This window comes from Pseudonaja textilis, chromosome 7, assembly GCF_049901715.1.
Source record: "Pseudonaja textilis isolate UNSWEBS1 chromosome 7, rPseTex1.2, whole genome shotgun sequence".
NCBI lineage: Eukaryota > Metazoa > Chordata > Lepidosauria > Squamata > Elapidae > Pseudonaja > Pseudonaja textilis.
The window spans coordinates 16,383,837-16,400,009 of NC_141996.1; the positions used below are offsets into that span (position 1 = coordinate 16,383,837).

Here is a 16,173-nt window from a genome sequence, read left to right on the forward strand (position 1 = left end):
ATCTCTCAATCACTCAATTCATAAATTGGCCACAGAATGGCAATTTCTGCAGTCTGAGGAGCAGCAGTTCAGAGTATAGATGATTTCAGTGATCCATCCTTCTTCTGGAGAGATTTCACCATTCTGGACCCTTCGTTCAACTTCAGCTTCTTCACAAACACTGTTGTACCAATCAGCCAGTTCACCATGGCTCCTTCACTGAATGGGTGTCTCAGATATTGTTATAATACTACTTCTTGCCTCTTCTAACAGCTGCCCAAAACTCTTCTTTAAGTTATTGAGATTTTTCTATTTCTCTTTCAAAATCCTTTTAAAAATAAAATACATTTATTTATTTAATGTTATATCCCACTGCAATCAGTGTTGCTTAGATATAATGTCTTTTTTCACACTTTCACCCTTAGAAAGCATAGGGAAAAAGGTGAATTTTCAGTTTTGCCAAAAAAACATTTATAGGAGCTGCCTCAGCACAAGGTAGGTCTACCTCAAGCAGCTGTCAGATTGCATATGAGGCTCAATATGTGTTACAGGAATTAAACTAGATTTACAATAAAGAAAAAGCAGAGGTGATTTGAGAGATTTCTTGATCCCAGAGGGATTACTACCTGAACTTAGCTCGGGGGTTAACTGGCAAAAAGTTGTTTTAACAATGAATATCTTGACATGTACTATTCTAATTTTAAAATAATGTTCTAATGGCATTGCTACTGCCTTGATTCTGCTTCTCCAAGACATCCTTATGGAAGGGAATGGATGCCATGAAAATCTATTAATTTTGAAATAAAGCAAAGCAGCAAAAAATTGGGGTTTTTTTTTTAAGTCTCCTGTCTGTCTTACTTTAATCCAACTTTTGAAAAGAGATTGTTTATGGGCTGTTTCAGTTTTTCTACAGTAGCAAATCGGTATGGAACAAATTTTTATCTTTCAAGCATTGCTTAAAAAGTATTCTAAAGAATTCTTATAAAATGCACTTATTTCCTAAGAATGTCCCAAAAGTGTTTTTTCAAAAGGCAACTGGACTTTGTTTTTCCTTGAAGATATTTCGCTTCTTCAGTTCTGAAGCTTCTTGGATAAGAAGTGAAATGTCTTCAAGGAAAAAACAGAAAGTCCAGCTGTCTTTTGAAAAAGCACTTTTGGGACAACCGTGGCCTGGATGACCAAGAATATCCATAGACATTTCCTACGAGTAAGAAAAAGAAACCCAAATACGAACGGGGAACTAGGAAGAACTATAGTAGCATATAACAGTGCAGGAATTGTACTTTTACTGCTTTTGTCAATTTCAGTATGCTACAAACTTCCATTAATAGTCTTGTCCTCTCTAAGACCATGCAGTGTCTTAGAATCATGAGTTTATTTTTACATACGTCTTTTATTCCTCATTTTATTCTTGAAAATATCCGAAGTATATTTAATCATAATATTTTAAATATGAATGAAAGGACAGTGAATTAGTTACAGAATTGAGATTCTGAGTCCGAAATGTGCTTTCTAAGTCATTTGTTTGATGGAAGGCTTAGTGCAGATAATCTCTGCCTGAATTTTTTTTAACCTTTCTGTAATAGTGGATGAATAATAATTGGGCTCAGATTGGAAAAAAAAACTAAATTCACATTGGAATGTACATTTGTTTTAATCTTCAGTGACATTGTACATGGAACAGTTTAAAAAAACGTTCCATTGTGTGCAAAATTTTATTGGTATAGACAATCTTAGAATCAAGGCATTAGTAGCATGTAAGAAATAGAAGATGGTACCCTTACTAGGATAAAAGAAGGAGAAAAGAAAATTCTGATAATTCTGTACAGAATGTTGAAAACAGGATAGATGAAAAAGACACAGTGCAGTCTCACCTTCTGCCTGGTTTCTTTGGTTGCAATGATTCACAATAAAATAGAGTATATGTATGAAGAATTCTAGAATTCTTGCTTTTAGCATTGTTCTAGGAAAACTATGCAAGAAATTAATGTAATAAAAATAAAACCAAAACAATGAATTTGAAACTGTCTATTGGAACAACTTAATTTAGCTGAAAATCACAGTAAGACAGAGTGATAATGGGATAAAACACTAATTAAAAGACAAGTTTTCAAGTTGTCTGTAAAAAGAAAACATAAAATTAGATAATATTTTCAAATAACATCTGGAACACTTGAAAATAGAAGAAAAGGAAAAGAGATGTAAAACAAAAGAGATTGAAAGTAATAAACATTCAAGAAAGCTTTTGAATCTTAAAAGAAATCATAATAATAATCAATATAAAAATAATTATAGCAAATAGAAAACTCTGGTTAAAATTCAAAGTATGTGCCCCGAGTCAGTCAGCTGGGACCAAAAGCACCTTTGAATAGACAGTTTTAACTTGTTTATATTATTGCAACAAGGTGAGGTCTATAGATATTTCAGAGTGAGTGGTAGGGAGATAATATTATATGAAGTTACAGAGAAGGCTTTCAGCCTCACTCCTATCTCATTAGCATCACATGGAGAGGGAATTTTCAGTAGGCCTTCACTCTATGAATGGACAGGAGATGCAGATTTTATTTTGGGAACAAGCTGCCTGTTGTATCCTGGAGCTGCACTATCACAGTCCTTTCCATACATTCTTAACATCCTGTATGTCTCAAAATTCTATGCACACTGATCGAACAAATTGGAAACTTCACAATAGCCAATTTAGTTCTGTACACCCCAGATTAAAAATGACATTGATAACTAGAGTGTATCCTGCTATGGTATCTTTAGTCCAAAATCCATCCAAAGGTTTGAGAGTTGGGTCAGGATTGTCAGTCATTCCAAAGATCAGAGGTTCAATGCTTCTTATGCAAACAGGGATCTCACACAAGATCTGGAGATCAGACATTGCTTCAGGCAAAGGGAACATAGGTCAGAACTACTTCTTAAATTAGGTTTCAGCCAACTTTCATCAATCAAGGGATTTACTTCCTTGCTTGGCAAGAAGCCTAATATAATGGCAGTCCTCTTCACTATACTCATTGGATGCAGGGGCTGGGAGCCCTAATATCTTCAAAATCACCTGACTGCTCCAGCTGCTCCTATGTTTTATCAGTTGATTCCTGGCTTTGACATGATATAGGTTCTTATGAAGCCTCTTCCTCAACCTCTAAGTCAGGAGTCTTCAAACTTGGCAAGTTTAAGATTTGTGGACTTCAACTCCCAGAGTTCCTCCTCTGGTCACATTAGCTCAGGAATTCTGGGAGTTGAAGTCCACAAGTCTTAAACTTGCCAAGTTTGAAGACCAAGTTTGTCCTAAGTCCTGAACCATGACTCAGAAAGTCCAGAGCAGGGCCTTCAAGATGATAAAAGGACTAGAAACCAAAGCCTAAGAGGTATGTTTAGTTTGCAGAAGAGAGGGGTTGAGAAGGAATATGATGGTTGTCATCAGATATCTGAAGGCTGTTAATTGTAGAAGGTTGCATAGGTTGTATAAGTTAAGACTAAAATGAATGGGATGAAACTTCAAAAAAGTGGATACAGATTTTTTTTCTTCCATCGTATCCAGGGGCGGGATTCAAATTTTTTAACAACCGTTTCTGTGGGCAAGGCTTAGTTGGTGGGCATGGCTTGGTGGTCATGTGACTGGCTGGGCGTGGCCAACTCAAGATCACTCACATTGAGGCACGCATCTCCTCGCCTGGCCTCTCATGACTGTGGGGATGCTGCAACAGTCATAAGTGTGAAAAATTGACATAAGCCACTTTTTTCAGTGCCATTGTAACTTTGAATGGTCACTCCACACAAGCAAAGTACCAGCAAAGGAGGAAAAAAAAGCTCCAGAGAAGTTCCAGAGACAGGAAGTCTAGTCCTGCCAAGAATGTAATAAGGGTTAACAGAGAGGCAGTTTCTGTAAGCAACACCAGAATGTTTCCTTCCTGCCTTCCTTACAGGGTTAGGCCAGTAATTTCTTCTAACAACTGGTTCTCTGAACTGCTTAGAATGTTAACAACCGGTTCTAGAGAATAGGTGCGAACCTGTAGAATCCCACTCCTGATCGTATCCAATTCTTGAAGACTGCTTGGACAATCCCTGCAGTCTCTTGGCAAGGTTTTGCAGAAGTGCTATTTATCCATTCATTTATTTGATTTTTATAACTCCCCATCTCAATAAATAAAACTGGATAAAACTGTTACTATGGATGGTTTGCCACTGCTTATTCGTAAGGCTAAGAGAAAGTGACTGGCTCAAGGTCACTCATCTGGCTTCATTCTTAAGGAAGGATTAGAAGTCACAGTATCCCCGTTTATAGCTAACTACTATATCAAACTTGCTCTGGATATAGATTAGACACCAGGAAAAAATTCTTGACAGTAAGAGCTGTCAAATTATTTAAATAGGGTACCAAATGGAGTGATTTCTTCTCTAGTCATCTATCAGGGATGGTGGAGTGAATCCTGCTGTCTGGAAGGGATTGGATTTGATAAACCCTTAGTTCCTTTTCAACTCTATTGGAAAGGACCTAAAAGGTTATCATATCCTACCCATTCTACACAGGAGTTGATTCTATGATTGTAAGAATGTATCATTGCTTCACTTCCCATGCTTTTAATTATAGGGGTGACTGTTACTTTATGTCAGACCTTGGATTTACATGACTGATGAGTTCCTGCGTGATGTTTGTATGGATTTGTATTTCTTATTCTAGGAGGTGGATAGTCTTTTTTGCTATTGTTCTACATTTCTATACTGAAAGCACCCAAAGAAAGGATTGAAAGGATCCACCTGAAAGGATTTCAGTGTTCTTTAATTTTTATTTTATTTGTATACTCCTCCATAAACTGAAAATAGCTTAAAATCACTGGATATTGTGGTAGATTCAAACAATGCATAGTTATTCAAACATATTTTTCTCTATCTCTTACCTTATATGCCAACTTTTTGTTATCCTAGCACTGCAGAAGAGAGGCTAAGGATAAGAAAATGAGATGTGTGCTTAAATACGCTGGTAGCGGAATTGAGATTAAAAAAAGGATTTTTCAGGATGAAGCACAGATCATTCTGACTAACTTTTTATACAGAGTAAGACAGGAGGTGTGAGACAGCAAGATTAAAAAGCAGCAGATGGGGATGACAGGCAAAGTGTCCCTAGTATGGAAATCTACTTCACAAAGATGGACAGAGTGAGAATTTTATGATTCAGAGCGAAGGCTACCAATTCTACAAACATCCTCCAGGCAGCTAACTGTTCCATTTGACCTTGGCAATGGCACTTTCTATTTCAAGGTGTAAAAACAACCATACCAGAGAGCCAACCAAATCAGAAATTATGTGGTCTTTTTTGTCAGCAAATTCTTTGTCTCTCTGTCAAAAAAAAATAAGATCATGCTACAGATTTGCTTTGATTTTTTTTAGATGTTTTCTAGGTTCAGTTTTCAAAATATACCACAGCTTTCTAGAAACCATCTAGAAATCAAAGACTGTTATGCTTTAGTATCATAAGTTTACCATCATAAGAAAAGCAGTCTGGTGTAGTGGTGAAAGTGCTGGCTTAGAAACCAGGAAGCTGCAAGTTCCAGTCCCACTTTAGACATAAAAGCCAGCTGGGTGACTTTGGGACAGTCAACCCACTTCACGGGGCTATTGTTGAGGGAAAAATTAGTGGAAGAAGAAGTATATTAGATACGTTCACTACCTTGAGTTATTCATAAAATAATAAAGGCAATATAAAGTCTAGTAAGTTTCTTGAGTATTGGAAAATTACAGTGGATAATTTCCAATGTAGTCTGAGCCTGAGCATACTACACTGCCAGTTAAATCCCTGTACCCAGATTACAATGAGCTCACACAACATTAAATTTAGTTAACAGAAAATACAGCTTTATTAATCTTTTTTTTCCTTCTGTTCTCGTGTCCAATTTCCAGAGACTGCCTGGAATAGTCCCTGCAGTTTTCTTGGTGAGATATTTCAGAAGTGGTTTTCCATTGCCTCCCTCTTAGGGCTAAGAGGTACTGATTGGCCCAAAGTCACCTGGCTGGCTTTGTGCCTTAGATGGGACTAACTCACAGTCTCCCACACCAAATTGCCTCTCACTTATTAAACATTAGCAAACATCAAAAACAGTTAATTGGAAAACATGGGATAGAAGGCAGGCAAAAGTAGGGAGAGTTAAAAATTTGAAGCAGAGGCAAGGATTTATGTTATCACTATCTCTCTGTAACAAAAGAATCAAATTTTCCAGAGCCACTGAAAACAATAATATGGTCAATTAGCCTCCAAAATAACAAATGAATGGGTTTCGGTTAGTGCCAATCATCAGCCTTTTAGGTCAGTTGTGGGTTTCAAATTGTTTTTACCACAGATTCTGTGGGCATGGCTTGGTGGGCATGCTTTGCGTGCATGCCAAACCTGCACTTTGCACGCGCACAGAGGATTTCCTACTAACCTTCTTCCGCATTCCTGCACTCTCCCTGTGTCTTCAACAGCTGACGTGCAGCAACCCGTTGTGCCAGCGGAGCAGCTGAGGTTGAATAGCAGGAAAGAAAGGTCAGTATAGAACCAGGGTGAGTGGGAGGGCCCAGCAGCTGATTGTCGGAGCTATTGGTTCAGCTAAACCGGGCAGTTACTGGTAGAATACCACCCAATGGTAGGTTTCAAAGTGGTTTACCGCTAGTCCGGTGGGAGTGGCATGCCAAATGTGTACTTTGCTCATGCACAGAGGTTTTCCTACTCACCTTCTGCAATCCTGCACTCTTCCTGTAGCTTCAACAGCTGACTCACAGCAATCTGTTCTGCCGTGCAAAGCAGCTGCGCTTCAAAAGCAGGGGAATAAAGGTCAGTATGGGAGCCCAAGTGGGTGAGTGGGCCCAACTGCAGAGTGTTGGAGAGACTCGGAGTGAACCGGTTCTCTGCCGGTTGATTTTCAGCGCTACCGGTATGCCAGAACTGGGCCAAACCATTAGAAAAGCATCGCTGATACCACCACTGTTTTAGGTACATAAAAACAGAAGACTAGAAATGCCACCAAATGATCCCTCCTCAATTCTGCCCAATTAAAGAAACATCTTGGTGGATGGCGATGATGCATTTAATTGACTGTGTAACAGTAATCTTTGTCAATTTTGTCTATTTAGAGCTACTCAATTGAATCCTCCCCCTCCCACTTTCTCAGGCTTGTGGCAGCGTGGGTACATAGAATCTCAATATGGCTTCCAAAGCTGACAATCAATTGTTAATTCTTAGCAAAATAGATAGTTAAGTAAGTAGTTAGGTAGTTAGATAGATTTTCTCCATCATAGCCTGATTCTGAATTGGTCTTTCAGTGGTATCCAGTAGTGAGTTAATATTCTTGTGCCTACTGTAGATCAACTTGTCAAGCATGTCCATAGTAGGGATACGAACACTATAGTATTTCTGTTTGTTTTCCTCTAACATGTCTATGCAGATTCTCAGTTATCCAGGTCATGGTTGTCCCAAAGCTTTTTTTTCCTTCAGTGGCAACTGGACTTTCTGGTTTTTCTTTGAAGACGCTTTGCTTCTCATCTAAGAAGCTTCTTCAGCTCTGACTGGATGGTGGGGAATGAAAAGATTTATACTCCTTGCAGACAGCTGGTCATTTGCATTCTTTTAGCGAGTCATTAAGGCCACCTGGAGGTTTATCTGTGTCATCAGGGTCATCTGAGTGGTACAAATGGGTGTGAAACTTTCTTGGAACTGTTGAAAGGACTCTGTTGTAGATTGGAGATCGATGATGTCATATCCCTCCCACTCTTTTGAGAGAGGGATATTCAATTTTGACATAGATGCCCTCTTTGACCCCTCTTCCGAACCGTTGGTCCTCTCTGTCCAAAATATGGAAGACAGCATCTCGGGGGGTGGGGTGGGGGGGAATTGCATCTCGGGGGGTGGGGTGGGGGGGAATAAGCACCTTTGTGTTTCCCCTGAAAAAGATATATTGCCTTCAAAGACAGCCTGCCCAAAAGTGAAAGTCATATATATTCACCAGTACCTGATGCTTGTGTCCTTGGTGATTTTTTATAATTTTTTAAAGTCATCCGTATTGGTGACCCTGAATTCATCCTGCTATAGAAAATTCCACAGCTTACCTTAGTGATGTGTGAAGAAATGCTTTTTATCTATCATGAATTTTTCATCATTCAGCTACATGAGATGACCCTGAGTTTGAAAGATCAAAAGAAAAGTTTCTGTCTATCCATTTTCCCCACACCACAAAGGATGTTTGAAAGCCATCCTGTGTCCATTTTTAACAATAACACAGAACATTTTTCTCTTTCTTTTCTTTTCCATTCTGATTAAGCACCTACCTTTTCTACTCTAAGGACAATTTGCCCCCTACTAAATTGATTTGATTTACTAGGAGATATGCTGACAATAGTAAATGAATATCTGTAGATATTCCTGAGATAATTATGTCCCCTCTCGTTGAAAATTAATACAGTAATGTTTTGTTTGAAGTAGAAGAAGCATATATGATTAGTCTCTTTGGAGCTGCTATGCTTAAAACACTGTTTTCATTAGAACAGGCTGTCATGTTTATGGGCATCCTCCCATTTTAAATTAAAAATACTTTCTTGAGGGGAGAAAGTTCTAGTTTTATAAATGAACTTATTTTCTTCCTTTTCAAGGAAGAAAAAGAAAACGACAAGTATATTTATGGTGTAAAATCGGATCATAAATTAAAAAAAAAAACCAGGGAAACTTATATTTCCCTATCCCTCCTTTCTTCTTTTATTCAAAACAAAAAAGTAATTAAGCTTTATAAGAGATTATTGTATTAATTTGTGCAAAATGATAGCATATAGAAATATGCTAATTTTATTCCAGTTTTATCAAAAGAAACATATTACATGAGTTAGCGGGTGTCTGAATACAGTGACATCTTTTTTCATGTTTTTATTTCAAAGCACTTTTTATTTAAAACTTAAATAATCTATGTAAGAAGGCAAGAGAGCATTTTGGTAAGAACCTAGCTATCCCTAGTTTGCTGTAGTCTTAATTACAGGCATATATTTTCAACAATAATCTTATAAATGTAGAAAAGGGTAATTTAGTCAAATCAAGGTGGTTTCAATCAATTATCAGAGATGGGCATGTGGCACCTCTGATGCTAGTAAACCCAAGTTCTGTAAAAGGTTTTGTGGTCCAATAAATTATGTTAAGCTATGTGTTACCTATTCCTATTCCTAGGGTTTTTAACAGGAGAAAATGGATATAATGGAGTGAGAAGTGAAAATGGATTTTTTGTGTGAGTTTGTGTTATCCGTATGAGATGTGCATATATTTATTGTGCATGGATATCCACTCCTATGCATACAAGTATCCGCAAGTTGTCCCACACAGTCTGGCTAGTACTTAGTGCAGTTCTCTATGTTCAAAAGATGGTTCTGGCCATCAGAAATTATTGGGCATAGCTGTTCACTGCGGTGTGTTATTTTACAATTAAGGCTGCAATATTTATGCTATTTTAGAGTAAGTCCTGTTGAAAGCTATAGAGCAGGGGTCCTCAAGCTTGGCAACTTTAAGACTGGGCCAGTCACTCTCAGCTCAACCCACTTCATAGGGCTATTGTTGAGGGAAAAATTAGTGGAAGAAGAAGTATATTAGATACGTTCACTACCTTGAGTTATTCATAAAATAATAAAGGCAACATAAAAAGTCTAGTAAGTTTCTTGAGTATTGGAAAATTACAGTGAATAATTTCCAATGTAGTCTGAGCCTGTGCACACTGCGCTGCCAGTTAAATCCCTGTACCCAGATTACAATGAGCTCAGGCAACATTAAATTTAGTTAGCAGAAAATAAAGAATTCTGGGAGTTGAAGTCTACAAATCTTAAAGTTGCCAAGTTTGGAGACCTCTGCTGTAGAGCTGAGGAGAGATAGATAACATTGTAATGAACAAACCCTTCTACATCATTTAACATGTTCTAGGAATTATTGTACTTCACCATGTTCTAGTCTCCAGAATATAGGAGACTCTACCTCTGTTCAGTCACCTTTATATGAAAATAGTAATGTAAATTGTGTTCTCTTTGACTGTAAACTTATTATCTAATGCTAAGAAAGCAAGATTTTCACATGTGAGCCCATTTAAAATTATTGTTAGCTTTCTTTCTAAATGGCTGTCATGATGAATATATTTACTTACCAGGAAACAAACTGGATGATTGCTATAATGGGCCTGTCTAGAAATGCAAGCCCTAGAGACCCCTGTTAGATTAGCAACTTTTCCATAACTAACCTGTAAACTGATATTTTGTTTAGGGATTATTGGGAAGGAAACATTTTCCAAGGTCGTTTGTTGTTTGGAAAACACACACACACACACACACACACACACACACACACACACACACACAGAGCGAGACAGAGAGAGAGAGAGAGAGAGACTTAAACTTGCCTTCATTTATGGCATGGATTTTTATAGGAGTCAGAAAGGAATCTAATGCATATAAATTCTTATATATAGCAATAAATGATATGTTTTTGTATGTTTCCAAAACTTGCCAAATTTCCTATTTAATTGGGATGGACAATGATGAAATGTGTATTGCCATGCAAGCACTGCCTCTTTTGTAAGTTCAACAACATATACCCCATGGGGACACCTCAGTCTACACTTGATTTTACTCTGAGCTCTAATGTTCATTGACAAAGGTACTGTAAATTCATTTACTCTTTAAGAAGCTCTAGTCCTTTTTGTTTAAGCTTAACAGCCATCCTTCTTTGTTTTCATGTATCTTGATAAACTATAACTTTGTTTTAGACTGATATTTCAATGTCATTTGTTCTTCAGGGAGTTTGTTAAGAAACCTTAAGACAGGGGTGTCAAACTTGATTTCATTGAAGGCCGCATTGGGGTTGTGTTTGACTTAGGGGGCCTGAGTGGACGTAGCCAGGGTGGGCATGGCCAACTTAATGTCACTTGTATTGGGGGTTCCTGTAGTGACTGGAGCACTCTGCCAGCAAAAATGGGCTCCTTAGCTCTGTTTTTGGCTGTGATGGCTTCCTACAATTCTCCACCAGCAAAAACGGAACTTGCAAGGGCTGCACGTGGCTCTCCCAAGCTCCGTTTTCACTAGCAGAGGCACCGCGGGCCAGTCCTTTGCTGTGTCCAAGGCGGCCCCGCAGGTCAGATCTAAGCACCCTGCATGCCTTAGAAGGTCTAGGCCTCTCCAGATAGATCACTAAAATAAAGAATTTGCCTTAGTGAGATTAGAAGACGATTAAACATTCTCCTTCCTGATCATCTGGTTTCCGAATAAATGTGGATGCAAAAATATTGACAGCAACCACATAAAGTATAGACAAAGACACCAGCGATTACCATATTCGGCACAATCTGGCTTTCTGAAGGTTGCCAGAAAATCAGATAATATTTGGAAACTAATATTTGGCATCCTGGATGCATATTTAGAAAAATTAAATCTGTAGTGATCATCTTGGTGATTGTAATAATGGCCTTTTATGTGGTGCAGTGTGTTTCCCTCCCCCTTTAAATAAATAATTCACCAGCATCACAGGAATGGATATTATTTGCAAGCTCCCTTGGAGGAAGATATGAAATACCTTACATTAATAAATCAATGACTGAGTAGCTGGAAGAATATTAAGTAAGATGAGATTAATTGGACAAAAGATTTTCTTGCACTTTTGGGGTAGGGGGACTCACCAGAGAATGTTTTTAAAAGGTTGGCTGTCAATTTCACTATGTTAGAAATGTTAAATAGATTAAGAGATACTTATTTGCTCCACTCTTTCCCCATTTATCATTTAATATCCATAAATGTATTAATATTGTTATGAATACCAATATAATACCCTTGAATTATAATCCAAAAATGTAGAATTTACGGAATTTATCAAAACAGATTACTCAGTGTAATCAACGTTTGATGATGTGTATGAAAATTGGGACGAATGATTTTTAAGTGTAAATGTATCCTTGTCAGTGCTGTTTTTTATTTCTCTGTTTTCCTGTTCGTTACTGTGTTTTAGGGTGGTCTTTTCTCTCTTCTTATTCTATGTATTTGCATATAAAAGCACAATAAAAAAATAATGGGATTCAAATTTAACAAAATATCTACATGGTAGAAAAGGGTTATAGTTTTTCCATGTGTGCTTGTAGTTCTATTAAAATTGTCATGATATAATCCTGTAACTTTGGTTGTGGAAAATAAAAAGGATGGTGGTAGAAAATATCTATTAGATATATTTTTTTCAAGGGGGGGTAGGAGTCAGAAAGAATCTTCTAGTCATTCTCTCTTCTTCCACAAACCTTCTAGTTACTTTTATCACCCTCTTGAAATACCTCAGAGACGGTATTCGCCAGTTCTCCGAACTACTCAAAATTTCCGCTACCGGTTCTCCAGAACTGGTCAGGGCCTGTTGAATACCACTTCTGTGTCTGCCTGTTTTTCCCACTAGCAGACAAAGTAAGATACAGGTAGTCCTCCAGTTACGATCACAATTGAGCCCAAAATTTATGTTGCTAAGTGAAACATTTCTTAAATGAATTTGCCCCATTTTACAACTTTTCTTGCCACAGTTGTTAAGTAAAACTTTGCATTTGTTAAGTTAGTAACATGGTTGTTAAGTGAATCTGGATTCCCTATTGACTTTGCTTGTCAGATCATCGCAAAAGGTGATCCCAGGATTCCAGGACACTGCAGCCGTCATAAATATGAATTAATTGCCAAGCATCTGAATTTTGATCATGTGACCATAGGGATGTTGCAATGGTTGTAAGTGTGAAAAATGGTCATAAGTCAAATTTTTTCAGAGCTGTTGTAATATTGAATGGTCACTAAATGAACTGTTGCAAGTTGAGGACTACCTGTATGGAGTTTCAGATATCCACCATTTTACTTTATTGGGTACCATGGATCTATCAATCTTACGGGAACTGTTAGATGCCAAAAGAAATAATGTGACTACAGGACTTGTGTTATGGTGGCTATTACCTATCTTTACCTACTCATTCATATATTCACTGCTCATTTTTATTATAGTCATCCAAATTCATAGACATGTGGTACAGTAAAAACAGACAATTTTTCCAGAAGATGCTAGAACTCCTTATCTTCTGAATTAGTGAAAAAGTTGTTAAACATGTTTTACGATTGGTGCTACTTTAGTATGTGAACTGTAAAGAAAAATATTAAAACACCAGTACTGGCTTTGTTAATAATGAAATTTACCAGGTCTTCTTAGGAATGGTATGAACATGAACTTGATAAAGAAACCGTTGATTATATTATCAGGTCTACCCAAAGGTTGGATTCTTTGGAGTTCTGCTTTTCATATTCTTCTATATTTCAAGTAAAGATATTTTAAAATCTTACTGGTAATTATAGGATGATTTGCAAATTGTGCTATTGATGTTCAAGTTAATTGTAAAAAATAGAATTTCTTTACTGCAGCTAATTTATGGATAATTTAATTTTACTATTAATTTAACATAAAATGCATTATAAATTTCAGCTGTCATCCTGAAGTGTTTATCCTGAATTGAAGATTACTTTCTGTAATTATTCACAGAAAGAAAACCAAATAATTAGTTAAAGTATATAATAAGAATTCATTTTGATTGGTAATGGGTATCTTCATGAAGAAAGCTACAACTTTCCATACTCCTGTGTGACCAAGGCACATGAAGGAAACATTTTCTATATAGTCTGGATCTAGGTTTAAATTGCATATTGTTGCTATGTTGTTTTAATTATATGTTTTATGTTTCCTTTCAGTCTGCTCCCAGTACTCACGAGGAGTTTTTGCTATTTTTGGACTGTACGATAAAAGATCAGTACACACCTTGACCTCATTCTGCAGCGCCTTGCACATCTCCCTCATCACACCCAGTTTCCCCACAGAGGGTGAAAGCCAGTTTGTGCTGCAACTGAGGCCTTCCTTACAAGGAGCGTTGCTAAGTTTGCTGGGCCATTATAAATGGAATCGCTTTGTCTTCCTTTATGACACGGATAGGGGTAAGTAGTGTTCCCCTTCATAACACTCACCTATGGAGAGATGTAGCCATGTGAGCAGGAGATGAGGAGGCTAACTAAGCCTGAGTGTGGGGATCAAATATGTCATCAGTCTGGAATCGCTGTGCTCCCACAAGACACCCAAGTCCAGCCCACATGAATTCCACTGACCCTTATCTAGCACCAGTTGGGTTTGATCATTAGTAGATCAGATTCTTGTGTATACTCTAGGTAGTATGTAATCAACTTCTAGCTCAATTTCTGTTCTTGACTATGTGCCTTAGAAAGAAGAGATCCCAAGAAAGTTTTTCTTTCATATTTATTATTTATTAAGTTTATATGCTGCCCATCTCACTGTCCACTATTGGTCCACTAAAGCTGTTCCTCCACTAAAGGGTAACTTTTGTGTTTTGCTGGATATATATGACAGTCCTGAAGCAAATGTGTTTGAGTGCTAAAACTGTGCTAGAAATCTGAGTGATTTAACTTGTTTCCATTTTGCAGCGGGCTTTATTTATTTATGAATGTATAAACTGCTTCAGTCAATTAAGCTTTTTAAAGGTTTAAATTTTTTGATGATGAAAAGTTAGAAAAATAGCAGAGAAAAATAGAGTTTTGAGATAAAAGGGAGTGTTTTCATATGTTTTTTTAAAACCATTGCACCTTATCTTACTATATTCTTGGTGATTGGACATTGAAAACATTTGATGTTTAAGATTAATTCTCCTCAACCATTTTAGGACTGTTCTCAAGCAGGGAAATTCAACCACGAAAAGATATAACGTTGTTGAACTGAATTGCACCATATATAACATAGGAGATGTCAGAAGTATTTGAGATTCTAGTTTATTTCTGCTGCATTGCTCCAAAAATGGGCACATGCACATTCTCTTTCTTATTAAAATTATTTCATTTTAATTTGTAATCTTTCCTTGTATGATTTATTACATTGGAAATTTTGTGCAGCTCTATATGAAAATAATCCTTACCTTGTACTATTTTATTTGTGACTACTTCTTTTGTTCTTTGTGTGTTTTTAAAATGCTCAGATAAAAAAGCTTTGTAGCATTTTGTTAATGGTTACTCTAGTTTCTGCTCAGCAATTTGTTTTGGATGAGCAGAATATAGTAAATAAGACAAAAAAATAAATAAACAGTGATAGTTCCCTTTAAAAAAAAGAAATTCCCCCTTTCTCTTCTAAATTCCAAAGATAAATTATAGGCTCACAGTTCTGAAATATGTGACACCATACCACAGGCAGTTTCAGATTTTCTTGCCTGAAATATATTTTGTAAACTATTCCTCAAGAAACTATTCAAAAAACTTGGAATATTATGAATACATTTTTGAGATGGAGAGTGATACAACTTTTTATGTATTCATATGAAAAAATCCAGAACGGTTGCTCTGCTAGCCTATAGCCTGAATAGTCTTGCTAATTTACTGGTTAACCACTTGATATGACAATCTTTCTTGCTAAGGATCAAAATGATGAACGTATTTGATGAAATAACTTTTAGCTGACATAAATGTGTGGCAAAACAACATTTTTCCACGAGCATCCTGTTTTCCTCTTTTCTCACTTTCCTAAACCTCTTTCCAAAAACAGCTCAAATTAATCCCTCAATCCTCTGCAGCAGATATTAGTAGTAATAAGTACTAATCATGGTGTTAAAAAGCTGAGGTAGTATTTCTTGTATATAATATTGAAGATAACTTGAAACAGTTGCTTTGTAATGATGTGCCTCTCGAACTAGCTAGTTAACTATAAGCAATCGTGAAGCAATTGTTATAGTAGGCTTACATGCTTTTTACCCTCTTTACCCTTGGACCAGGGTAAAGTGGTGGCCTATGGGCCAGATGCATCATGCACAGGCCACGCCCACCTCAGCTACACAAAAGCAAAAACCATGATGTGATGTCACATGATGCAATCGAATTTGACATCCGTGCCTTAGACCATAAAGCAGCCGCAAATCACTACCCAAAATCACTTTCTCCGTGGTAAACTAAATGTGTTTTTCAGTTAAATATCATTTAAACCAAAACAGTCAGAAAACCAAGCTTTCTTCTTGGTTTTCAAACAAATTTGTATAAGAATGTAAGTATATTTTGCAAATTCCTGGTATCCTCAGGTTAAACCATAGGTTTAGTCTGCCCATCATACTGGTAGTTGTAACTCATGACGGTTTACAACCTATTTTTGTGGGACTGTTA

At 37.0% G+C, this 16,173-nt stretch overlaps 1 protein-coding gene across 6 annotated transcripts in view; it reads left to right on the forward strand.

Annotated features, from left to right (window-relative positions):
- GRIA4 (glutamate ionotropic receptor AMPA type subunit 4) overlaps positions 1-16,173 on the forward strand; it is a 252,621-nt gene that overhangs the window by 94,259 nt on the left and 142,189 nt on the right. For all 6 annotated transcript variants that reach the window (XR_015744265.1, XM_087937095.1, XM_087937093.1 and 3 more), the window contains exon 3: positions 13,720-13,959. Coding sequence is in view for 5 of the 6 variants with exons in the window: in XM_087937095.1 (XP_087793221.1) it covers positions 13,720-13,959 (240 nt within the window). In the remaining variant the exon portion in view is untranslated. The remainder of the gene's footprint in view (positions 1-13,719; positions 13,960-16,173) is intronic.